The 27,759-nt window shown below is 39.3% G+C and overlaps 1 protein-coding gene across 7 annotated transcripts in view; it reads right to left on the bottom strand.

Moving 5' to 3' along the window:
- Positions 1 to 1,879: 1,879 nt before the first annotated feature.
- Positions 1,880 to 27,759, bottom strand: part of KBTBD2 (kelch repeat and BTB domain containing 2) — a 40,521-nt gene continuing 14,641 nt past the window's right edge. The window contains exons 1-5 of one of the 7 annotated variants that reach the window (XM_079932365.1): positions 24,299 to 24,769; positions 23,150 to 23,225; positions 11,959 to 12,471; positions 6,729 to 6,894; positions 1,880 to 4,533 (exon numbers count right to left, since the gene is read on the bottom strand). In XM_079932365.1, the coding sequence (XP_079788491.1) occupies positions 2,998 to 4,533; positions 6,729 to 6,894; positions 11,959 to 12,128 (1,872 nt within the window). In that variant the 5' untranslated portion in view covers positions 12,129 to 12,471; positions 23,150 to 23,225; positions 24,299 to 24,769 and the 3' untranslated portion in view covers positions 1,880 to 2,997. Of the gene's footprint in view, positions 4,534 to 6,728; positions 6,895 to 11,958; positions 12,472 to 23,121; positions 23,230 to 24,298; positions 24,770 to 27,759 lie in introns of those variants that run through there. The other 6 variants (XM_079932363.1, XM_079932366.1, XM_079932362.1 and 3 more) reach the window with 6 other exon arrangements.

Genomic DNA, 27,759 nt, shown 5'->3' on the forward strand with positions numbered 1-27,759 from the left:
ATATGCTCTTTAAAGATATTAGAGATACTACCACTTGAAATTTTTTTCCTGTATTGTTGTCTTCTTACTTTGCCTATGGTGTCTTGCCTAGGTGTCTTACTCTATACCAAACTTTTATTTTTTTGTATGTGAAATTACATTTTGTCTTATTACTTCTGGAATTTGAGCTATTATTAGGAAAGTTTTCCCTACTCATTATAGAGGAATTAATCCATGTTTCTTCTAGTACTTCTATGAATATATATATATCACAAATGGTCCTTGGATTTTGTCAAATAATTTTTCTGTGTTTATTGAAATGATATGATTTTTCTCTTTTATTCTGTTAATATATTATGTGATTTTCAGATGTTAAACCAACCTTTCATTCCTGAGATAAACCCCACTTGGTTAAATCCTTTTTGTATTGTTGGAAAGTTTGTGGGGGTTTTTGTTGTTTGTTTGTTTTGGAAAGTTTGTGTTTTAATTTTTATTTTATTTATTATTTTTGGCTGCATTGGGTCTTCGTTGCTGCATGCGGGCTTTCTCTAGTTGTGGTGAATGGGGGCTACTCTTGGTTGAGGTGCGTGGGCTTCTCATTGTGGTGGCTTCTCTTGTTGCAGAGCACGGGCTCTAGGTGCACGGGCTTCAGTAGTTGTGGCTCGCGGGCTTCAGCAGTTGTGGCATGCAGGCTTCAGTAGCTGTGGCTTGCAGGCTTCAGTAGCTGTGGGTCACAGGCGCTAGAGCGCAGGCTCAGTAGTTGTGGCACACGGGCTTAGTTGCTCTGCGGCATGTCAGATCTTCCCAGACCAGCGACCGAACCCGTGTCCCCTGCATTGGCAGGTAGATTCTTAACCACTGTGCCACCAGGGAAGCCCTGGAAATTTTGTTTTTAATGCCAGCTCATTTGATGTTAATCTACTGACAAATCCTTTTCCATACTGTCAGATACTCCAATAATTACTGCAATTCCAAAATAGTAGTCTGAATGATTTACTGTAATTCAGATTCCCCTTGTGACCTATGCATGCCTTTATACAGGTTTTATTGCATGCCTATGTGCCACGCATTATTAGATGTTGAGGATGCAGAAATAGGGTAGGCACAAGCCCTTGCCCTCACGGCAGTGGTGAAAACAATCGATAAGTATAAGATAGTTTAACGAGTATTGGGTAATATGGGGTACAATTGAGATTTATTCTTTTTTTTTTTTTTTTTTTCAAAAATTATTTATTTGGCTGCACCGGGTCTTAGTTGTGGCTTGCAGGATCTTTTTTTTTTTTTTTTAAGTTGCAGCATGCAGGATCTAGTTCCCTGACCAGGGATGGAACCCAGGCCCCCTGCATTGGGAGCACAGAGTCTTAACCACTGGGCCACCAGGGAAATCCCACAGTTGAGAGTTAAACAAAGGGAACTCATGGTAGTATCAATAGAATTTTTTTTTTTAAGCCAGTTGGAGGAAGTTACCTGAAGTGTAAACTGAATTCAACCAGGGTTACCATATCATTTACTATCCAAACAGGGACACTTTTCAAAGTGAAAGGGAAAACAGGCACAAACTAGGATGTATAATCACTTGAGAGCTAACCAGTCAAAGGGGAAGAGTGTTTGAGGCAGAAAAAACCGTATGTGAAAGAGGACAAGGCCCATTCAAATAACTAAAAATCTTTTTTTTTTGTAACATTAGGCTCTGGTTTGCCTCTTACTTTTTATGTAATTTGTGTTCCTACAGTAAGGCTCAAATCAGACAAATATCATATAATCAACAAAATTCTGAAGAAATCACCTGTCACAAACTAAGCTGACTCCGTAAAACTAAAACTAAAAGCACAACTAAAAGCATCACAAAAGAAAAACAGATATTGAATATATACAATTTATTTAATAAATTAATGTCATTCAAAATACAGTGCCAGAACATTATGCAGTTGAACATGCTAGTAATGTTTGTCATGAAGCACCTGTGCTCATGTTAGATTGGCGGCACCCCGCTACTGCTAGTGGTTCCTGGGATTAATGCCAGAGCAGCACTAGTTATCTGCTCTTCTGCACCGCTAGTGCAGAGAATTCCTGAACAGTTCACCTTTCTAATCCTACCCCCCACACACAACAGGTTAAAAAAAAACACACCCTGACAGCTAACGAATATCTATACACAATCACTCTACAGTAATGTTTGTTATTAAATTAAGATGTAATGACCTGGTTAACCCACTCTAAATCTTTAAGATGGAGAAATACGACAGCAGCAGGTAGTTATATGCATGAGCCAATGTTAATGTAATACAGAAAGTGGAGGCATTTACTGATTAAAGCTCCACACAGACCCGCACAATGAGGGACTAGCAATTCTTATTGCAAGCCCAGCAACTTAAGTCCACACCTGGTAAATGACCAGCTGATTGGAAGACCTGTATTCTAGATAGACAAGTATAAGTTAGTGAAAAGAGAATACATGCACCTAATAGTTAGACTGATCCTGCAGTCATACTTTCCCTGTGCAATACCATAAAATGGAAGATCTTCCTCAACTATAGGATTTAGACATTTCTAATACCAACATGGACATTTGTGTTAAGTGCAGCTCAATTAACTACACCGAAAAAAACTATTCCAGGACTTCAGAACAGAAGCACAGGAATGAAATACATATAATAAAATAACCTCAGCATAATTTGCGATATACCACACTAGGAACAGGAAACTACTTTAATAAGAGAACTTTTGGAACTGTACATACACAGGGCTAACAATGTTAGATAATCCAGATTTTTATGCTCATGATACACATAAAAGTTTCTCAATTATTGGATAATCTATTTCATATTATGGAAGCATATCTTTCTTAAGACTCACTGATATATATTATACTGATGCAAATATTAAGTAGGGCATAAAAATAAAATTTATCAAAGATAGATTTTTATGTACTCATATTCAGTCCTTTCATAGCCTCTCTCATTTAGCAAAGAAAATGACAAAGCAAATAGATCAGGCGTGCACTCCCTGAACTCCTGACTATACAGATGGTAGTGCAACCATTTCTCCATCCAGTTCAAACTCCTCTGTTCCATCCGGTGAAAAAAGATAAGTTGGTGGTTTCCATGGAGATTCTTCAAGGCAGGATGGATAAAGTTTCCCCACAGTGCATCGAAAATCTCTCCCTAAGTCCCACAGTACACGTTCAGATATATGCTGCCGCAGAGACCACCGGTCAAGTTCCAGATCATATTGGTAAGTGACATATTTAGCTCTCTCATTTAAGTGGGTTTCTCGCATAAACACACATAGAGAATTTGAGATCACAACAGCTCTAACACAGGGATCTGAGTACCTCTTAGCAGGGATGTTGGCTGCCATTTTCCACTCATTTTTATTCACATCATAGATTTCCACAGTTACTGAAGACCCATCTACAGTGCCAGAGGGGAGTCTTATGCCAGAATTGGTAGCAATGTGCAACCCTCCAATATAGAAAATTTTATCACCGAAAGCTGCAGCTGAAGCAAAAGACCTGCTAGTCTGTCTCATGGCCATTTCTACCCATGAATCAGACCTTGGAAAATAACAATACATGAGGTTCAGTGTCATCACGTAAATGCAGTCATGAACCACAACTGCTGCACTCCACTGCCAAGCACAAGGCAAAGGGCTTACCATTGTCCATTCATCTTTCTCAGTGTCATATCTTTCTACGGTCCTCCGGTTAAGTTCTCCACCTACACTATCTCCTCCAATTGCATAGATATAGCCTTCACAGCAAACCAAAGATGGCTTTACGCGGACAAAAAGCATCGGGGTCTTTGGAAACCAGGTATTTTGCTGTGCATCAAACCAGTAAAAGCAATTCACAGTTCTAAAGGCAGTCTGAAGTTTGCTTGTTTTACTGTGATTTGTTTTTGTATTTTTCAGAGGAACTTGACCACCTGCTATATAGATGTCATTATCGGGAGTTACAACGGTCCCAACCTTATGTAAATCAGCTGGTGGGCTGCATAGCTTGTAAACTTTTTCTGCTTGGGGGCTGTAACAGACAGAAGAGTAAAGACTACAAGGATTTTCTGAAGATGCTTCAATGAAAATCATCATCTCTTCTTTAGTCATTCCAAGTCTTGGTTTGAAAAACTTGGGCATGGACTTATACAGACCTTGAACAACTACAGACTTATCATTGGGTGGCAGACCTTGAAACCAAGCTCTCTGTGTTACTTCTGAAAGTGCATCAATTCTGATTTGGCTAAGAACTGAAGACAAATACTGGGATCGTGATTCTGTGTTGTACTCTAGCCACAGCATAGCAGCTTCACGAACTGTCTCCTCCTTTTCTACGTTCAAATTGTCACTACTGAGAATGTCTATCAGTAAGTCATGTGACAGCTGCATGAAAGCTTCCTGGTGATACACAGCAGTGAACTTGTGCTCCACCATCCTTTTAGCACTTTGTTTTAATTCCTCACAACTGAACAGATCAGCAAAACTCAACAATCGCACACAGTTCTCTGCATTTATCTTTTTAATTAAATATTCTCGACAACGTTGTAACACATCTTCTACCTAAAATAGAAGGGAAAAAAAAGGCTGATAAAGGCAGGCTAGACAAATTTTATTTTTATGTAACACACAGGTATATTAATCAGATCCCTATACTATAGTTTTTATTTTTAGCTACACATGTTTGGGCTAAGAGATAATCTTCCAGTAATAATAAAATTAGAAGACTATGCATAGTTTTGCATTTCGTCTTCCTGTCCAGTGGCCTACTTAACTGCCCTATTTAGGAGTCAGTAGTATAACATTATATAGGCTCTTAAAAACCTAAACAGCCTTAAAGGGAAAGGGAAAGAAATTAATTCATGCATAAGTTATGTATTTTTTAAAGCCTAGCAAAATATGTAATTGAGAGAACCAAATGAAAACAATGTAAATCAGTATAGGAAATGATTACTGTTGAGAAGCTGGAATCTGGTTTTCTTAACATGGACAAGACAGTCATATAGAAGCAGAAAATCATACACAATGCCTAACAGTAGTTATTATTTGCCTTTCTTACATGGAGCAGTAGGATAACCAATCAAAAGAATATATTCATGTGCAATTACAAATTACCTATATTTAAACGACCCATCTTAGCCACTCTAACTTTCCTAGATTTGTTGTTTCTTAAGAAACAGTAGATCTTGAGTCAGAAGTGCTACCTACTATACTTATTCAACGACACAGTGATTGACTAGAAGCAGTTTGTGATAAGAAGCCAGGTTGCTTGGATTCAAAACCTGGATTGGCCAGTCAACACTTGTACAATATCAGACAAGTAGCTTTACTTCTCTAAGCCTCAGCTTTCTCCTGTGTAGGATGGGGAAATCCTTCCTTACAAGTGATTATTTTAAGAATTAGATGAGAACCTATATAAAGCATTAGTACAGAACCTGGCATATAAAAACATCATTTCATGTGGTTAATAGTAAAAGCCATGTTGGTAGTCATAAAATGCCACATTCCCAGGCTTGCCAGGGCAACTTACTCCCAGAGGCAGAGTGCTGTTTTGCATTTGGCCAAGCATATGCCTATAGGTTTCATTAACATGATAGAAAAAAATTATAAGGAAAGGTATCACTATAATAACAATGTTCTGGAATCCAAATTTCTTAAAATTCCTCAATTTTTTAGCAATTCTAAAAAAACTTGCTTTTAGAATTGCTAAAAAATTTAAAAAGGTAATGAAAACATATAAGCTATGGAAGAAAGACAGTTCTTACAGTAGGCATTTCTCCCTTTTAGGTTTGGATTTAGGATGTGAATGTCTTCCGTTCTAAAGCACCAGGAAGCTACCATGACTTCAGTGTCCCCAGAGTTATAGGTATAGTAGGACACTGCACAGTTTATGGGTGGGGGGGGGGAAGAATACAGAACTAAAAAGGAAGACAGGTACTTAAGGCATGGACAGACTGAGTTCTGGTTCCCAGAGTTACACCCAGAAACTGGCATTCGACCGGCATCATTCACATTTATTCAGCACACATTTATCAAGTACCTACTAGGTATCATGAACTGTACTCCCAGAATTTAACCTTTAAAGTTTCTCCCTTTGGAGAAACTTTATTTCTCCCTTTGGAAAAAATGAGGAAAATATTTTTATATTCCTCTTAAAGTTAAATGTTGAAGGGGGGGGCATTCCCTGGTGGTTCAGTGGTTGAGATTCTGCACTTCTACTGCAGGGGCCCCAGGTTCAATCCCTGGTCGGGGAACTAAGATCCTGCAAGCCACGCGGCACAGCCAAAAAAGAAAAAAAGTTGAAGGGGAAACACAGTGAAATAGCTTATCATATGTAAATATATCAATCATCACTTTTTATTTTAGTTTAAATAATTTTCCTTAATAGCTCAGTAAGGTCTCATGGCTATTATGAACATTTATGTTTGATAACTTCCATAAGAATCTTGACATTTTCTGTGAAAAAACCATCAAAAATTAGCACATCTAAGCTTCTAGCCAAAAAACTGAAGCACTTAAATTTAACAAATGCTGTTAAAAATTTCTTTTACTTGAAATCTAAATCCTGTGGTATATTAGGCAGACTATGAAACTAATATGAAATTTTCACCTATCTTTTTAGTCAAGTTCCCATCATAAAACTAAGTTTATTAGCTGATCAAATCCTACTGTTTTTCCCTTACGTATTTTAAAAAGAGTTTTACCTTCTAAAATCTGCAATAAAATTACATAGCTGTAAGACTGAAAAAACTGCTTACCTGCAGGAAGCAAGCTGTTTCGTAAAGTTGTTCTACAGTGCTGTCATTTATTGCCAGGTTACCCGTGTATGCGTACGTTATTATTATCTGTAAGGTGGCTGAATCCACATTCCTCAGGTGTATGTGTGTCTGTTTGCTTTCACTTAGTCCACTCATGAACATGGCCCTATAGTAGAGATGGGGAAAACAAATGTAAGGCTAAAAAGAAAAACTAGACAATATGGGATGTTTATTTAGGGTATTTGCTGATGGACAACTTATAGGGAAAGCTTTCAAGGGAAACAACAGAAAATTATAATCCAGTGCCAAAGATATACCAAACTACTCCACTGTGCCATTCTGAGTGATAACATCAAAACTAATTTAATCCTTATAGTCATACAGGAATTCAGCAATAAAAAGGAACTCTATTATACGTGCTACAACACAAACCTCAAAATCATTATGCTCAGTGAAAAAAAGGCAGATACAAAAGACACATACTGTATGATGTGTATACAAATATATATGAGGCAAATATATAGAGGCAGAAGGGAGATTAGTGGTTGCCTAGGGCTGTGGGTAAGAACAGTGAGTGACTGTAAATTGGCACAAAGTGATGGAAATGTTTCAAATTAAATTGTAAAGATACTAAAATTCATTTAATTGTGTGTAAATTTGATCTCAATAAAGCCGTTAAAAATTTCATTTACTCAAATGATTTCCTAAAAATATGCAGAACAGTTTCCTAAAAATTACATGCAGGAAAATATGCTGGAAAGGCAATTAGTGTTGTGGAGAATACAAAGTAAAATGCCCATATACATGGAAGAGGTAAGAAAACAAAGAATATTGTTGCATGTACAGAAATGCCTATAGTGATCATAAGTGGGTAGCACAAGAACTAGCCTGGGCAACCTCAAGGACAAGAAGATGAGAAAGGCTTTAAAATGGATAAAACAGTGAGTCAGGGTAGAACATAAGAACTGTTTTTCCCAGTGACATTGCTGAACATAAGGGCTCATGAAAAACATCGGAAAGATAAGTGGCAGTCAGATCACAGAGGGCTTTTTTTTTTTTTTTGGCCTTGAGGCATGTGAGATTCTCAGTTCCCCGACCAGGGGATCAAAGTGGCACCCCTTGCATGGACAGCACAGAGTCTTAACCACTGGACCACCAGGGAAGTCCCACAGAGGGATTTTAAAATGCGATATAGGAGGGAATTCCCTGGCAGTCCAGGGGTTAGGACCCAGTGCTTTCACTGCCGGGGCCCGAGTTCAAATCCCTGGCTGGGGTAAGATCCGCAAGCCCCTCAGCATGTCCCAAAAAAAAAAAAACCACACACACACATACACAGACATACGAGTCTGAGCTTTTTATTGTAGATAGTGAAGAAGGTTCACTGAAGGGTTTTCAGCATGGATTTATTAGCATAATAAAATGTATTCTAGGATGAATATTTTGTACTGACAGACCTCAAGGGCCAAAGGCTGGAGATAGGAAAAAGGGTTCTGAGGCTACTGCAATAATCTAGATTAGAAGTAAGAACCACCTGAGCTAGGTTGGCAGAAATGGATACAAAAGCTTTTACAAAAAACCAACAAGATCTGGTGATTTTCTGAACGTATGGAATAGACTATAGTAGGAAGCAGACAGGGAAAGAATCAAAGCTGTTTATTTTCAAGTACCTGAAAAAAATGTTAACCATTGAGAGAAAAATTGTAAGGTCAAGGAAAACAGTTAATCTTGCAAAAAAGGTGAGTTAAATTTTAGATAAGTTTGAGGTGCGAGCAGCTGAGTCAAATGGAAGTAATACAATAATCAGTTAAGTATTTAATACAACTGGAACTTTGAAGGTCAGGCATTAATGCAGAAGACTGTGAATTATCTACAAAATGACATGTGTTAGAAAAAAGAATAACAGAAGGTTGAGAAACATTCATCAGAGAAATAAGAACAAGCCAGTCAGTACAATGCTACTCAGGGCAAGAGAGGCAGGGTGTCAAAAACGGTAGTCAAGGATAACAAACATTGCAAAAGCAATTAGGAAGGCACTAGTGATTTTTAGTGTAGCTCAGAATGAGCAGTAAGAACAGCAACTAAACTTCAGGCAGTTAGGGAATGGAAGAGTGGCAAAAACATCAATCAGGGTGGTTGATAACTTCCTCCCAAAGAATACAGAATGGCCATAAATAAACCCAACCAAGTAACAGAGATTAGGAAGTGCTGTTGAAAAATACCCAAGATGTGACAAGAAACTAATAAAAACACCAATTGCTACTGGCTTCACTTGTGTGGCCCGAGAGAATGGGAAATAACAAAAGCAACCTGAAAAGAACTATAGGAGCTCTGAGTAAAAATGCAAGATTTAGGGGTCATGTGCTTTTCTATCTGTGCCAGTAGAAAGTAGTTAACTTTGAAAGAGGAAGTAGGGCAAGGGAACAGCTGACTATACAGATGACACTGAGACTGGTTATTCTAGACTATGGTTTATGACACCAGAATGATGGACTTCTGTGAAGGAACTATGCTTCCTGAAGACCAAAGATTAGTAGAAGCCTAGCCAACTTGATTATAAAAATCTTAAACAGACTTTTTAAAGAAAGAGTAAATACTGAATTGCATAATATTATAGGAGGCTAAATTACCATAGTGGAAGAGGTGTTGAGTAATTCTCAAGTAATCCCCTTCATTTAGGGTCTAAAATGAAGTGTATATGTTACCAAGAAGAAGAAACTACCATTTCAGAGGTTCTCTGGATTTCAGAAGTTCTTTTGATTCTTAGTGGGATGGAACTGGTAAACTACAAAGGAGGAATGTATCTGTTTCAAAAGGCAAAATTTCTAATAGTAAATTTCTAATGATAAAGATTGATAGCAACATTATATGTAAGGATACCAAAATCTACAAACCTGAAAGCAGAATCCAGTTGAAGAACACTTGGGAGAAAATCAGGTTATTATTGTGGGAATATACAATAACAATAATCTACACAGTCCAGAGAATATATATGGGAGGGAAAATTAATATATAAATGTCTTCGTCTTGTGGATTATGAAACTGGTCCAGACACAGGATTTTAAAGATGGATGGCTTTAAGCCCAAACATGGATAGGACTACTCTTTCTACTATTATTTCTACTTCTTAGTATCTGATTTGCTTTAGGGAGAATATATTCTCTCAGAACACCAAGGATGCTAAAAAAGGAAACTAGTTAGTGATAAGTTAATAACAGCAGCCTTAAAGAGAATGTGTTGTTTTTAAGATTGTAACATTAATGAAATACTTAAACTTCTTGGTCTTCAGGAAAACCAATTCCAACCCAATTAAAGATAAATAATAACCTCAGGGCTAGAGAATTTAAAGAACAGTGTTTTATCTATACAATAAAAAACAGACTTAGCGCGGAAGAAAAAAAGGTAAGATACCTAACCCATAAACCCATGTGTTACTTCCTGATAAAGATGATGACAATTCAGAAAATATGGAGATACACTTTCTGCATAGGTTTAAAAGTTATACAAGATGACTGCTAAAATATTACCACAAAAGATTCTACTCTATGATTACAAATATCAATCTGAAAATCCACAACTAAAGCATATAGCTCATTCCAATAATGGATAATCAATTTGTAATTAATAACCATTAAAAAGGGAGAACTAATGGACCCAGGTTTGATTGAATCTATAACCTTGAATTTCTAACACCATCTACTAAGTCAATAAATATGAAAAAACAAAAACAAAAAAACCTGACCATCACAATCATCTGGGAAGCTCTTAAACATACAAATCCTAAAACTCTAACTCAGACCCACTGAATCATAATTTCTAGGTTTGAAATCCAAGAATCTCTATTTGTAGAAGCACAAGAGGATTCTGAGCATCCTCTAGATCCATTAAATTCTCTAGAACCACTGTTTGCAAATATGCTCAGCTTCCAAAGATAAGAAAATCAATGTCTGAAATTGCATGAAATATCCACAGCTAAACCTGAAACAGTGGCAGGCAGAGCAAGGCAACTGACATTTGGGCCTTAGCTTCTAGAATCATCATGAGATGTGTTATACTAAGGAATGTTAAGTTTCTACACCTTCGTGTATGTTAGCCTTGAAAAGTCAAGATTAAACCTGTCCTGTCTACAGCTGCCACTAAGGAGCAGCAGAAAGTAACTTTCATTGCTGATCTCCACTTACGCCAGCTAAGATTTGTAGCAGGAATATACTGGTCCACATTTCATTCATCTTTATTCTCCCTGTCCCTTTCAAATATTAAGTAAAAATTCAACCTAAGGGCAGAGACCAAATATAGGAATTTCTACGCCTTAATTCTTTTCCTCCCATGAAACACATAATAAAGGGAAACCTATCTTAAAAAGATTAAAAGTTGCAAAAGATCATAAAAATGTAAAGTTAAGCTTTATTTATTTGTAATTAGCAAACAAATAACTAAATCAACTTATAAATTCTGAGGCACAGAGAACAAAAACATTATTAATTATTAACTATTTCAATCTGGCAAGGAGTCTGGTACGGCTAAAACAATAGCACAAATGATGAAAGAAACCAAGAGTGAGTAAAGGAACTCATTTTTGCAAAGGAAATAAAAGTCCTTAACATGTCTAAACAGTACCAATTATCTTCTAAAAGTTATTATTAAGCCTCCTGTAACTCTTAAATTTATAAACAATGACTGTTTTCTAAATGTAACATTTTAAAATCTTAAGAGTAAGTGAAAATTACCCCATTCGTTTTTCTTTCTTTCAATGAAAAAATAGTATTCTGAACCTTTTTGCCTCCCCATCATTAAAACTTTACCTTAGTTAATTTCAACATATTTCTTGTATTTAATCCTTTGTAAAAACTTATTTCACCTGCCCCTTACTTACACATGCAAGTAGGTGATTTGACAAGCACTATATCACCCAAATAGAAAATTTTTTTGTTTTTTACTTTTTTCTTTTTGTGGTTCGCAGGCCTCTCACTGTTATGGCCTCTCCCGTTGCGGAGCACAGGCTCCAGACACGCGGCATGTGGGATCTTCCCGGACCAGGGCATGAACCCGTGTCCCCTGCATCGGCAGGCGGACTCTCAACCACTGCGCCACCAGGGAAGCCCCCAAATAAAAAACTTAAGCAAAACATTAAGACACCTAACTTTTTTTAAAAATTTAAATAATGTTTAAAAGATTAAAACAAGCTAACATTCTGCATTTGAAATTACAAACTAACCAAGATTACAGTACTTACCTAAAGTAAGAACTACATGTTGCAAGAACCATCTTATGACAAGGGAATTCAGTGCCCTCGACAATTAACACTATGTCCGTAAACAACTGCTGTTCATAAAACAGTTTTAACTGTTCCAACAAGGACACAGCATATTCAGTATTGACCTGCTTCTCGTCTTGAGTGGACATGATTGTATTCCATTAATATATCCAGGAACAGATTAGAAAAATCAGTCTTACTGATGGAAGGTCAAGTGAATGCTTCAGAAATAAAGAAAGGAGAAACTCTGCTTGCTGTTATCTGCAGCATTCAGAACCAAGATTGATACATTCACTAATGAGCAGTATCTTTTTAGGCTTAGAATCACTACCAGGTCATCCTGTGTTAATTAGGTTCTTCAGAGTTTTTCAACACAGTCTGCAGATATCTTGCTCAAATTTGTAACTGTTGTTCAACTCATGAGTGAAAGAGAGTAACACACGAGGTAGATTTTGTGGCAACATCCTATGTTCTGTGGATCCTCTGGAGTAACTAAAAAGAAAAAAAAGTTCAGTTAGAGTATCTAGGTCAGTACATTTTTAGAATACAATGTTTAAAATCGCAGACTTAAATATGAATTATTTTTTGAAGTTCAACTTTAGACATTACCATAAAAATGAAACATGAGAAAAGGGACATTTAACAAGTTTATTACATTTGTGGTTTTAAGTTAATTTTTTGCCTTCTATACAAAATATAAACATTCTAGAAAATAAGGAACACATCAATAAGCATACAGTTTTTTAAAAGTTCTTTAAAAATAAATAATTTCAATTACCAGCAAAGCCAAATCTCCTACTTATTTGTTTAGGGGCAATACATGACTGTAATTTAAGAGAAAAAAAAAAAAACCTTTCTCTTGCAAGGAGATTCTCATTTGGGGAGTATAATTTAAATGTATTCACACAGCCTTTATATTTAAATTACTTAAACTATATGATAAATAGATTGAATTTGTTTATTTCCAAAGCATAAACTATATTATAAAATTTGCAGCTCAATCCTGTAACGGAGATAAATACAACATATCTCTCTCTGTACAGTGGTTCCTTCCTAGAAATCTTTATAAGAACATACAATTTTACTGAAAAATGAAACGTAAAACATGATAAAATAGAGGAATGTATTCCTACATGAAGACTTCATACTATAGAGATATGAATGTTCTCAAAATGTGTAAATTTAATACAAATCCAACTTGCAGAAGATTCATCTGGAAGAATTCACAAATACTGCCAAGATATTTGAGGGGAAGGAAAAACAAGTTTTTCCTCATACTCTTAACAAATATTAAAATGTATTACAATTCTACAATAAACCCAAGTAAACAAAAATAAACAAACACAATAGGTAAATAAGTAAATACAATACATCCATGTTAAAAAAAACATTAGATATGATAAAGATAAACAAGTCATTTCAAACTAGAAGATTGGGTTATTTCAACAAATAACGTTGGAACAACTGGTTACCCACTGAAGGAAAAAAAAACCCACCTAAGTTTTAGTCATACTGCATACCATTCATCAAAAGAAATTCCAGCTGCATTAAAGTTTAATTTAAAATGTTATTTAGAAATCAGTATTTACAACATATGGCAAAGGAATTACAAATCAGGAAAAACATATAGAATATACAGTGCTAATAACAGTTAAAAACTATCACCTATTTCCTAATTAGATGACTCTTAGCTCCATAATCAGAAAGTCAAGTGCTGTTGACATGAAACCTATAAATATATTTGACCATCACTGGAACCACTAATACTTTTTCTCACAAAAATATCATCCATATGTCAGAGAAGATCACATTGTACTTCCTGCCAAACTATACTATTACTTGAACTGCAAACTTGACGTAGACTGTCAAATTTCCAGCCAAGTTAACTATATGGAAGTAACTAAAATAGGTGCAAAGGCAGAGACTTTGGGTCATTTAAGGTAATGACTTTGCTCTTCCAAATCTGAAAGTTACACTATAAATCTAAGTTTACTACTATAACCTCTAAAGCTAATAATACCTAAAATCACTGGCTATTTTCACATATTAATAATGCAGCAAGGCCCAGTGTTAGTGAGGGTGTCGGGAAACGAGCATTCTTACAGAGGAGTATAAGTTGATACATACGTATAAGCCCTTAATCAAAACTCTTGGGACTTCCCTGGTGATGCAGTGGTTAAGAATCCACCTGCCAATGCAGGGGACACAGGTTCGAGCCCTGGTCCAGGAAGATCCCGCATGCCATGGAGCAACTAAGGCCGTGTGCCACAACTACTGAGCCTGCGTGCCACAACTACCGAAGCCTGCACGCCTAGAGCCCGAGCTCTGCAACGAGAAGCCACTGCAATGAGAAGCCCACGCACCACAACGAAGAGTAGCCCCCGCTTGCCACAACTAGAGAAAGCCCATGTGCAGCAACGAAGACCCAACAAAGAGACCCAATGCAGCCAAAAATAAATAAATAAACTTAAAAAAAAAAAAAATCCACCTGCCAATGCAGGGGACACGGGCTCAAGCCCTGGTCCAGGAAGATCCCACATGCCGTGGAGCAACTAAGCCTGTGTGCCACAACTCCTGGGCCTGCGCTCGAGAGCTCACGTGCCACAACTACTGAAGCCCGCGTGCCTAGAGCCCGTGCTCCGCAACAAAGACAAGCCACGGCAATGAGAAGCCCACACACCGCAACTAAGAGTAGCCCCCGCTCGCTGCAACTAGAGAAAAGCCAGCGCTCAGCAACAAAGACCCAATGGAGACAAAAACAAACAAACAAAAACAAACAAACAAACTCTTGGAGCCAGCTGTGTTCTAGAATTTAGAATTTTTCAGATCTTACAGAGGTAATGTGGTACATATATCATGTATTACAAAGGGTCTGGGGCAGAGCTCCAGAACTGAACATCCTACTATTCTGACTGAGGGAAACATGCACATTGTGAAAAATAATACTATATACAGTCTTATGTTACTTCAGGTCAAGTTTTGCAAAAAAAAAAAATTTTTAACTTCATTTTAAGAGGTTTTTGAATTTCAGATTGCAAATGAAGTATTATAGAAGATATATTTGGCATTGAAAATGCTTAATATCTCAATTCTACCTCTAAAAATTTATCTTACAGAAATGCATGTATTAATAGACTGTAAGTCCTAACCCCAGCTGCAGGACCCAAAATTGTCCCCATCCATATTTATTTATTATTAGTTTTTAAAATTTATTTTACTTTATTTTTGGCTGTGTTGGGTCTTCATTGCTGCGTGCAGGCTTTTCTCTGGTTGCGGCGAGCAGGGGCTACTCTTTGTTGCGGTGCACGGGCTTCTCATTGCGGTGGCTTCTCTTGCTGTGGAGCACAGGCTCTAGGCACATGGGCTCAGCAGTTGTGGTGAACAGGCTTAGCTGCTCCGCAGCATGTGGGATCTTCCTGGGCCAAGGATCGAACCCGTGTCCCCTGGCAGGTGGATGCTTACCCACTGCGCCACCAGGGAAGCCCTCCATCCATATTTAAACCAGGTGACAGGAACTGGTGGCCAGTGCAGGGATGGATTTAGATTAGACTCCAGAATTCCTTGCAGGGTAGCTGTACAGGTTCACTCTGGTCATTTCTCTGACCTCATACTATGACCTGATTTTTTTGCAGTGACTTTTTTGAGCCCCATTGAATTTGTCTCAGTTTTACTAGATTTGATTTCTTTTTATCATATGCATAAAACTATTAAAACTGAAGTCTGCTTTTAGAATACTACATGGCGAGCCAACTTTATATAATCTCATTGTCACTGCTTTATACACCCTATTCCCACCCTTTCCTTTGAAATCTAGGGTACATTTCTTCCTAATAAAGTAATTTTTATTTATGATATCGTAATATTAAAATAGGCAGAAAAAGTCATTCAGACATCATATAAAGTCAACTTAATTTAAACTGATCTGTATCTAGTACAATCCAAAATAAAATTCAGTGTCCCTTCTCTGGGAACACAGACTTCAAAATGTATTAAATAAAAATGGGGAAAAATGGCAAAGTTTAAGATGATCAACAACAACCACCTTAAATGCCCGTAACATATTTTTTATAACAAGATTCCTTCTCTCCTAAAAATAAAACTTAATTAATTTCCCAACTTGTTCCAGAAAAAAAAAAACCTTAAAACCAATATCCTACATACTCTGAAACATTTCACAATGTCTGTACCATATTACTTAATAACCAATGATTTGACTCATTTTATGAATTTTCCCTTTTTAATAAATATATTGTACCATATATCATTCTGTGTTATACCTAAAACTAGTTTCAAAAAAAAAAGTCATACTCCCTGTTGTCTGTAGAATTTAGCATCCTCAGGCTTAGTAATTCTCAGGTATCAATGAAATTGTTTACTTAATTTTCTATTATAAATTAATGGCTACTTAAATTTAACTCAACAAATGTTTGAGTATTTACTAAAGGCTGGTCGTTGTATTGTACTCTAAGGACTCAGACTGAGAGTTGCCAACCACTAGAGCTCCAAGACACCAAGTGCATTTACCCTTACTACAGCCAAAACACGACTATCATTTAAAAACAGGGTGTTTTAAAAACCAATTATTCCAGACAAACTCAAAAACAAAAAGAAGCAGGCAAATGAATAAAATCTAGCTGTCGTGCTCTTTCATTTCCAAACTTTTGATAGAGACATAATACAAGAAAATTTTATTCTTTACCATAAGAACAATTGTAGCACAAGTAAAACGAGGAAAGGAGGCAATTGGCACTTGTCCCCATTGCTAACCGTGGTTCACATTGCAGAGGAAGGAAAAACTTATTGAAGACCTATTTAAACCTTCCGAATTTTGTTAACATATGCAATGATTATTTAATTAAAAAAACCAAACTTTCAAAAGGTATACTACTCTCTTTTCTCATCATAAAGACAAAATATTTTAGGCTTTGCAAGCCATTAAGGTCTCTGTCCCAAATGCTTAATCTACTGTAGCCTGAAAGCAGCAAAAGTCAACCTGTAAATAAATGGACATGACTATTTCAATAAAATGTTATTTACAAAAACATACTGCAGGCCAAATGTACCAATCTCTGCTTCAGGCTGTTTCTTGATCAAATATTAAGAAATTAAAAAAAAAATCAGTGACAAAAATACATATCTCAAGCCTTTTTTCCTAGAAGATCGTTTTCCCTTCAGATCACACGAACAAGGAAAACGCACAAACCTCAAATGCTTGAAAGTTGAATTAAATAAAATTCTTATAAATTTATTTATTTATTTATGGCTGTGTTGGGTCTTCGTTGCTGCACACAGGCCTTCTCTAGTTGTGGCGAGCGGGGGCTACTCTTCGTTGCGCTGCGCGGGCTTCTCATTGCAGTGGCTTCTCTTGTGGAGCACCGGCTCTAGGTGCACGGGCTCAGTAGTTATGGCTCACGGGCTCTAGAGCGCAGGCTCAGTAGTTGTGGCGCACAGGCTTAGTTGCTCCGCGGCACATGGGGTCTTCCTGGAGCAGGGCTTGAACCCGTGTCCCCTGCATTGGCAGGCGGATTCTTAACCACTGCGCCACCAGGTTAAGTCCTAAATATAATTCTTAATCTAACCTGTATATATTCCACGTTTCAACTGAAATATTTTAATGTCTCTTACCTAATCACACAACCGCTTTCCCCACTTACTACAGGCTCAGTGGACTTCTGAAACACTTCTTTTTTTTAAATCTAATGTGAGTATCCTTTATTAAGCTTAGAAAAAAAGGACTTTTTTCCTAAAGATAATCTGCTGGGAAAAACTCACAATGAGAAAAAACTATTTTAGAGTCAAAAACACTTTCTCTTTTTTTTTTTATCAACTACAACATATTTACATACATTTGAAAAATAGAAGATGTATACAAGACAATGTGTAAAGACATTTAGTGAACACATGGATTCATTAGATGAACCAAGGGCCAAAGACTGGGAAACCACTATTACTTGCCACATTTCCTGGTACCAGGCACCTCAAGATTAATAGAAAAGTCCTGTATTTTATTATTTTTTATTTTTTTTAAAGTCCTGTATTTTAAAGCTGGTTGTTAGAACATATTCCACAGTGAAAAAAACCAACTAGAATAAGAATTAAATGGGAGTCATACAAACACAATATAACAAAATTCAGAATCTAATAAAGTACAATGTACTCTGGCATTAAAACTATGCACATTCTTACTTTTTTTCTAAGTTCTGCGCTCAATTCAATATTTTTGATTGATCTGTTTGGTAGCAGAGAATAATAGCAATGAATAAGGTTAGAATGCTATACATAGGATGAGATCCTTTCCTTTTTACCGACTTCCTGCAAATAAGTACAGAACAAAGACCAACTTATTTTTAAATCTAAGAGCTTCCTGTAAGAACAGAAAATTTATAAATTGCTTGAGATTGGGAGAAAAAAAGGAAAAGCCAAAACTTTGATCCTAACATTTTCTCTAGGATAGGGGACCCCAATCCCTGGGTCATAGACTGGTACTGGTCCCCAGCCTGTTAGGAACCTGGCCACACAGCAAGAGGGCAGCCTTACCGCCTGAACCATCGCCTCCCCACCCCACCCCCGCCCATGGAAAAACTGTCTTCCATGGAACCAGTCCCTGGTGCCAGAAAGGTTGGAGACCGCTGCTCTAGGATACCCAAGCCTCCAAGGTTCTACTGAGTGAATTCCACCACACAAAACAGTTTCAAAACAAACATTCTGTTATTAAATGGTCATTAGGATTAAATCAGTCAACAATCCATATCAATATATACAATTCTACTTAAAAATCTGAAACACCTCTTATGGAAAGTTATTTCAATAGGTTTTCCTCCCTTTGAATAATCAATTCGACTATAAAGTAAATTTTCACAGAGCTAACTTGTTTTTCATTTTCACCATAGAATCAAACTGTAGAAAAATCCAACTTTCAAAGTACCTGTACAGCTGACCCTTGAACAACAGGGGTTTGAACTACACAGGTCCAGTTTTTTTCAATGGTAAATACTACAGCACTACACGATCTGCAGTTGGTTGAATCCTCAGATGCGGAACCACAGATATGGATGAACATAGAATTTGGAGGGCTGACTATAAGCTACATGCAGATTTTCTAGTATTAGGAGGGTTGGCGCCCCAACCCCAAGTTGTTCAAGGGTCAGTTGTACTCCAGAAGTTTACGTTGGTTGTCTGAAATCCTCACTTCACTTTCCTATTAAAAAACTGAAGTCCTTAGGCTGCAAAAGTTAAAATATGCCCAAAAGTGTATCTGCAAAGAAAATTTACACAAAGTAAATGCTACTATAATACTCATAATTTAAAAATAATGGTAATAATAAATTTTATAGGATCTAAATACTGATATTCAAGGAACAGGAATCAAGATTAATTAGAAAAAGGTGTGAAATATTAAAATTTAAAAAAATAATTCCAAATACTTTCACAGGTTTCAGAGGTTGATGGCAGTGGTTTTTTATTAGGGGAAGCAGATGTGTCTAACTTCACTTTGAAATCTAGTTTTCATTCCCACAGGTGTGTCATTTGTAGTGCCCTTCCACAGAGTAGCTATAGAAACTCAAACATACAAAACAAGCTTTTCCAATGTTATACAGGGAAGACCTGGAGGATAAAGGAAAGAATAAAGGATTAAATAACTGATTGTGAATATGAGACTGCTCAGCAATTAACTGAGCTGTATATGTGAAATGAGGAAGGATAAAAAGATGGAGAGGAGGCTGCAAACAAGGACTGCACAAAAATTACACAGTAAGGATAAAACAGTGATAAAAAGGAAGGGCAGTGGGCTACAGGTTATCATCTGTATGAAGCATTTTCAAGCTGTATATTAACTTAGGTGATGCCCCATCTTCCACTGCTACAAATCTCAATACAGAAGATCAAAAACTTTTGTTAGAAAGAATCCAAGGCATTCTGAATTTCATGTATTGCCAAAAAATTAAGAGCGTGAACTGTGGAGCCAAATTACTTGGGTTGAAATCCCAGTTCTGCAACTTACTAGTTGTGTGACCTTTTTCTGTCATGAGTATGCTCATCTGTAAAATGGGGGATAAAAACAGAATTCTTCTCAATGGACTAAGAATTAAATGAGTTCTATGAAGAGCTTGGAACTGTGCTGCCTGACACACAACAGTACTACTGTGTGCAAAAAAATTTGCAATTACTTTTATTAACGCACTCACTGGTCAAGCTTTTTGTAGTACTTTCCCGACTTTCAAAACTTCACACCTATACAGGTCTAAGGGTCCCAATTACAAGGTCTCAACACTCAAACACAGTTCTCTTTTCCCGCTGGGTGAATGATATTTTAGATAAGAGAAATTTATTCAAAGATTTTAGGGAGTATTTTGATGGTACAAATCATGAAACAAACTAGTACAACAAAGACTAACCTTGAGAAGGCTGATGCCCATGCAGAAAAACTAAATGATACCAGTCATAAAACAAGCCTTTCTTCATTTCAGTGAGAAAACAGGTTTCTCCTTAGGGAGGACAAAATATTGGTGCCAGAAATACTTTGCTTTCAAGTTACCAAAACAACCCTGACAGTTGAGAATGTTTGGAAGACCACCTGATCTTCAGATTGATTGTCAACCACTACACAAACAGAAATTTTTGGAGTCGTGACAAGCATCAATTAAAAGACAAACAACTGGACTTCCCTGGTGGCGCAGTGGTTAAGAAGCCACCTGCCAATGCAGGGGACATGGGTTTGAGCCCTGGTCTGGGAAGATCCCACATGTCGCAGGACAAGTAAGCCCATGCACCAAAACTACGGAGCCTGCACTCTGGAGCCTGAGAGCCACAACTACTGAGCCCACACGCCACAACTACTGAAGCCCACGTGCCTAGAGCCCGTTCTCCACAACAAGAGAAGCCACTGCAAGAAGCCCACGCAGCGCAATGTAGAGTAGCCCGCGCTCACCACAACTAGAGAAAGCCCGTGTGCAGCAACGAAGACCCAATGCAGCCAAAGGAAAAAAAAAAAAAAAAGACCAAACACCTTGCCTTTTAAATAATGTATCAAGTTTGATAAATTTCAGTACAGCTTCCTCTACTCTAATCAAATTCAGAGCCTAGGTCTATTTCCTTGTGTTCCTCCTTTCCAACTATACTGAAAAAACTACATGGCTCCATCAAGTTAGTTACGCTCAGTACCCTAAGTAAATTCAGGTCACAAGAATAAGCTTCTGTTCTACATTATGAATAATAAGTTATCTCACTTTTAAAAAATTAAACAAGAACATAAAGGAGACACCATCTGTGATAGAATAATTATATGAGTGTAGTATGTCCTTTTATTTTGGATATCACTTTTCTCTTTTCTTCTCAGCTCTACATAGACTTAAGAAAGCTGGAGAAGTATAGACTGAAGCAAAACTGACCTTAACCTTTTCAATGGGATTTCATTTTCCACCAAATCAATGATTTTTTTCAATCACAACAGCAGAAGAAAATATTTCCCAGATAGTAAATATATTCATGAGGTCATTAAGGGCATAGCTGCTTAATGATGATTATGACTATTTAAATTTCTCAGTTTCTTTAAAAAAAAGGGGGGGTAAACTGAGGAATACTCAGAATCCCCTGCCTATCATGGAACCTACTACACGTTGCCACTTGTCAGAGGTATGGGAGTGGAACTGAAAAAAAAAAAGGAAAGACTTTAAAAAACATCTCTCATTAAATGATTACATTTTCTCCAAATTTCCTACAATAATCCCTTCTTCCCACACAGAGGAATCTAGGTACTGAAAAAACCAGCAAGGGAACCAGGAGTACCCCTTCATATACTTAAAAAGTTACTTGAGGGCTTCCCTGGTGGCGCAGTTGTTGAGAGTCCGCCTGCCGATGCAGGGGACACGGGTTCGTGCCCCGGTCTGGGAAGATCCCACATGCCGCGGAGCGGCTGGGCCCGTGAGCCATGGCCGCTGACCCTGCGCGTCTGGAGCTTGCGCTCCGCAAAGGGAGAGGCCACAACAGTGAGAAGACCGCGTACCGCAAAAAAAAAAAAAAAAAAAAAAAGTTACTTGAAATCAACTTATCATTTCCAATACCCTGAGTTATTTAAATATGATCTGCTCTATTCAAACTCCACAAAACTGAAATGATAAGACTAAGATATAATGAAGGACTTTGACATTTTCATTCATATTTTTTATGATAGCAGGACCAATTCTTTTTCCTGGGCTTAGAACGAGAGCAAGAAAAAATACAACTCTTTTCTAAGTATATGAGTAAAATCTTTGGGAAAATCAAAGTATCTTTTGGCTTTTGTGACTGCATTCAGGTTTCTATGAATTTACTATCCACTTTACTTTTTTTTGGCTGTATTGGGTCTTTGTTGCTGCGCATGGGATTTCTCTAGTTGTGGCAAGCAGGGGCTACTCTGTTGCAGTGCACAGGCTTCTGATTGCGGTGGCTTCTCTTGTTTCTGAGCACAGGCTCTAGGCGCGCGGGCTTCAGTAGTTGCAGCACGTGGGCTCAGCAGTTGTGGCGCATGGGCTTACTTGTTCCGCGTCATGTGGGATCTTCCCAGACCAGGGATGGAACCTGTGTCCCATGCACTGGCAGGCAGATTCTTAACCACTGCACCACCGGAGAAGTCCCTACCATCCACTTTAAACACATTCAGTGCTCAATATTTGGATTTTATGAGACAGCTCGTTATTTCCATTAACCAGAAGAAAATATATGGAGAACTGTGGACTAAAGCACTATGACACCTTTATTCCCACCCATCTCCTTAAAGGGCATGTGAATAATCAAAGCTAACAGATTTTATGGTACTGCTTATGAGAGCAAAAAGGAGAGAAGAGTTATAGCACTTAGAACTCTTCTTACAAAACTGTCGAGAAAACAGAACTATGTGGAAAAGCACGAACTATAAAGCAAGCTCAACAGAAATGCCATAGCCCCGTACTGTTTACTAAGGACAACAACCTCTTGAGAATTTCAGGGTCCAATCTAAAGCGACTTCAATAAACACTAGACCAACAAAAGATCAAAGTGAAGAAGTAAGCTTAACATTAGGAAAATTCTACATCAAGACTGGAAAACAACTGACTGGTTTGACTTTTCGATTTACTTTCAGTCAGAAAAAGTCCTTCTAAAAAACGTCAGGAAAAAGGTCCTTACCAAAGGTTAACTAAAGTCAGTCACTCACAATTGCGAGATTTGAAGTCCATACCACTCAAATTCAGGCAAAAATTCACAACACAGCAGGAAGGGGGGGAAACACCCTGTCTTAAAAAAAAAAAAAAGAAAAGAGAAAGAAAACCACTGTTAATTCCACCCAGTTAACTGGTTGCCTCAATAGAAGAAAATAAAATTTTAGTTAGACCACATTGCTGATAGGGTTGTCTGTGAATGCCTGAATGCTAAGTGAGCCAGACGTACAGATTCATGTGTCAACAACACGTGACCAGTCCTGTACCTTACGTTTTTATAACACTACTGATATAGAAGATAGATATTTCACACAAACATACCCTTTCATAGTTAACTTTACATTTTTAGATTCTTTTTCTATTTTCATTTGAAGGGGCAATCGTGGCATCGGACAATTCTAGAGATCTGTGGAGGGTATATTCTCTCTTTGAGGTAGTATAAAAAGAGATCTTAGATCAACAAACGAGAAATAAAAAACCTGTTAACTCAAAATAACCGGTCCACATCAAACTATGGGATATTCTTCCACTTCACGGTTTCTCAATTCATAGGGAGAGAAAGGTGGTCGAGTTCAATAAGTTAGCGATTTCACAGTCTAAAGTAAATACGTACAGAATTTTCCGTTTCAAAGGGCAGTTTCTGCTTTCTTTTTAAAATCATCAGTAGATCACAATGGGGCCTCAGTTAATCTAGACATCTCTTGGTTACTTCAAAAGTACCGGGAAAAAAAATGCAAGGAAGGTCTTGCCCTCCTACTGCCCACCGTCTCGCGAAGACGCCGCGAGTCCTTAAGGGAAGCAGCTTCATTTTGGCAATGCGGGCGCCAGACGGGGCCAGGGCGCCGCCTGGGAGACCCGCGGCCGGAAACGCCCCCGCGAGTGGCAAGCCCCGCCGCCCCTGCCCCAAGCACCGGCCGGAGGCAGAGCCGCAGAGGGGCCGCCGCCGGGGGTGGAGGGAGGCGCCAGCCGCCCGCGCCCCTCCCCCGCCCGCAGCGGAAGCGTCTCCGGTTTGAAAGATGCCGCCGCCGCCCCCAGCCCGCCGAGCCACAAAGGGCCGAGCCCCCTCCCGCCGCGGCCCTCCTCCCCCAATTCCTCCACAGGTCGTCCCCGGGTACCCCCGCCCGGCGCTGGCGACGCCTGCTCACCCGAGTCCCTCAGTCCCGAGGATTGGGATCCGATGCGGCCGGTGGCCACGAAGACACTGGGCCCCTCACGCGCGGCGGCGGGGGCGTGGCCCTGCTGCCGCGACTAGGGCCGGGGTCTCGCTTCTGCTTCCCTCCGAGGAAGGCTGGCGCCGCCGCCTCCCCTTCCTTCCGGTTTCCCCTCGCGCCCTCCCTCGGCCGGTCCGTCCTGAGCGGAAAGCAGCGTCCTCTCTGGGCGCAGCTGCACTCTCCACAAGGCCCGACCACCGCCAGACTCCTCCCACGGGAGCCGCGCAGCCTGCCCGCGCCGCCTCGTCAGCCCCGGGGCCGCGAAACGCCCGGCTAGCCGCTCCCGCCCCGCCCCTGCGGCGCGCTCTCGCCCCCTTGGCGGGCCCCTTCTGAGGCCCGGGAACGCGCGGACAGCGGACCGTGGGCCAGCCTTCGCCAGGTTTCCCTTTCCGCTGCTCGCCCGCGTCTAGCGGCACAAACGTCAATTTTGCAGTTTCCCGGGTTCTTGAGACGCCCCCCCCACCCCGCCCGCCCTTACCCTCGGTTCCCCCGCCCTTTTCCTTTGCCGGATCCCACCGGAAAGCCAAAACAATTGGGTCCGCGCAGGCGCGTGGAGGAAGAGCCGGAAGGGCGGGGAAGGCGCGAGGTGAAGGGGAAACGCTTTTGAAGGGGTTTTCTGGAGAAGGTCAGCGGAGATCTCGCGTAGGGCGCGTGCGCGGCGGAGGGGTCGCCCCCGAGACGCCTGGGCCTGGGACGCCAGGGGGTTCGGGCGGTGAAGGCTTCAGGCCTAAGCCCGGCGAAAAGGGAGGCGGGAGAAATTCAGTGCTAGGAAATGCGGCCAGCAGGGCACCAGGTTTTATGCCGTAGAGTGATTTTTACCTCCTGAAATATAGAAATTTGCAGGCTGAGTCGGGGAGTGGAAATGAGGAGGACTAGACAACACAGGACCAGGGAAGAAAGGGAGATGTTGGGCGGCTGGCTGAGTGGGCTTTGTCTCCTCGACCCCTGCTCTCCAAAACACGCTCTGCACGTATCAAAGCACTCTCCGTTTTCTTGATCTTATCAAGAGAGGCTTCATGCCCTGGTCTCTAGGCCAAGGAAAAACTCGAAGCATCACCTGAAAGAGCCCGCAGTTCTGGGGAAGCTCTGCACGGGAAGCCTTGAGCTAGTTTGTGCTGCGATGCAGCGGCCCCCCGCTCCCCGCAGTAAGTTCCCAAGAAGAGCCTTCCGCTTCACAAAGCAAAGCCTTTGTAGCAGCTGTAGGCTGTGGCCCACACTGGTGCGGTTAACTTGGTAAGGCTTGCGAGCCTGCAGGAAGTCGTAGATTTACTCTCTCGTTTGATAGCAGTAATTCACAGATCGAAAATTGTCAGAAATGCCCATATAGGCTTCTTCACCCACCTTCGTAACTTCCTTTCTTGGCACAAGCCCAGTCTGGAGGATGTACGTGACCAGTTATAAACTAAATGCGTACACGTTACTGAAGAGCCTCTTTCTTCAGGCCAGATTAAATCAACTGAATACACAGCAAGATGTGTATATCTGGGACTACTGATAAAGGATTTTACAGTAGAATCCAGAAACTAGATTAACTCAGCAAATCTTTATTGACTATCCAGGATGCCATCACGCTGCTTAGTCTGATTAAATACGTGTGTTGATATTTAACAACGAAGAAGCCATACAGAAGATTCAGTCATTTAACAAACACCTGAGCTCCTACTCTGGGCCAGACTGGATCCTGGAGATGCAAAGCCTAAACAAGAAGGCAGAAACAACAAAAGGAGTTTGTCTTTCCTCCTCTAGAGGACTGAGAGCCATTTAAGATTTTTAAGGAGAAGAGTATCTTATAAGGTTTTAGAAAAATAATTCTGAAGCATGGTGGATATTGGACTGGATGTGGGGATACTATCTAATTAGGGGGCTGTAAAAATAGTCCAGACAGGAGGTGGAGAGAGAGTCCAAACTAACGTAGTGGCAGCGAAGATAGTGAAGCAGAGGTGGACTTGAAACTAGCTAGATATAATAAACAAGACTTGGTTACTAAGAGGATGAGGGAAAATAAGTGAAGGATGACTGAGTTTTCCAGTTAGGGTGACTAGATAGTAATAGCAGTAACTATAGGAAGAGTAGCTAATAGTGAGGATGAAAGAGAGTACTAAAAAGGTGTCACTTTAATAGCTGCACAGTTAGGAATGCATATGGCTGCGAATTAAAAACCATTATATTGCAATGGCTTAAAGAAGCGTCTCTTTAGTCACCTAAGTCTGCAGGTAGTTGGTTATCGTTCGTTCAACAGCTCAAGAACAGGAGAGCCACAATTTCTGTGATTCTCCTGACATTTCTCACATGGTTGCAAGGTGGTTGCAGCAGTTTTACTCTTTACACCCCGTTGTTCAAGGCAGGAGGATAGGGAAAGGAGTGGCTTCAGCCACCTTTTTCTTTTTCTTTTTTTCCAGGAAAGTAAAAGCTTTTTCAGGATAATACTCCATACCCCCAACTCAGCTGACTCTCACATACATCTCATTTTCTAGAACTGTCTTTCAGCCAACTATAGCTGTGAGGACTTAGTTTTTCCAAGCTCTAGCAAAAGGCTATTTGGGTCAGACAAATAGCAGTCTGCTACTTGGTTAATACTTAAAGCATCACTTTTTAACATTTAAAACACTGTGGGCTGGTAGCCTGGATTGAAGTTTCTAGAGTTTCAAAGAAGCCAATCTTTTTGGTGTTTTATCTTAACTGGGAAAAGAACAGGTTGAAAATGTATCCTCAAATATTTGTAATTGTTTACCATTCCTTCTCTCCTCAAAGTTGCCATCCCCTTAAAAATCCTCAGGGAACTGGAACAATCAGGAAGAAGCACCTGCTGCAGTCAGAGGAGGCTGACTCCTTGCAGCTGCTGTGGCAGAACAACTATAGGGTGCTTGGCATTATGAGCATCAACACCACCTTGACTTCTTTACAGATTTCACCTCTTAGCTTGGAAGCGGAACAATCACAGCTAGTTTGAGGGTCCAGTTTAGGGAGATCATAAATCAGTATTTTCTAGCTATTATACTATTTTTTTTTACAATGTAAAGTAGCTCCCATGTGATCTATATCCAAAATTAGGCACATGACATTGTTTTAAGCATTCCTCTTTAGTTAATAAGGCATTTTCTTTCAATTAAGTGCCAATGGCCATGAAACAATCCTTCTAAGCCTTCATTTTAAACATTGTCATGATTCTAGAAAGAAAACAGAAATGATTTCCTGGGAAAATAAAGAGGCAACTACACATTTTCTAAAGTTGAATCTTTGCTTAACCATTTCTGATGTTACACATCATAATCATTTAAGATATTAAGATAATCTAAAATATTCTTAATGTTAATTTTAACGTATTTAAAAACCTTGGATTTGGGGGAGGAAGTTACCAGGCCATCTGTGAGGGGGGACAGTGCACAATCCACAGT

The sequence above is a fragment of the Stenella coeruleoalba genome (genome assembly GCF_951394435.1).
Source record: "Stenella coeruleoalba genome assembly, chromosome: 9".
In the NCBI taxonomy this organism is placed as follows: Eukaryota; Metazoa; Chordata; class Mammalia; order Artiodactyla; family Delphinidae; genus Stenella; species Stenella coeruleoalba.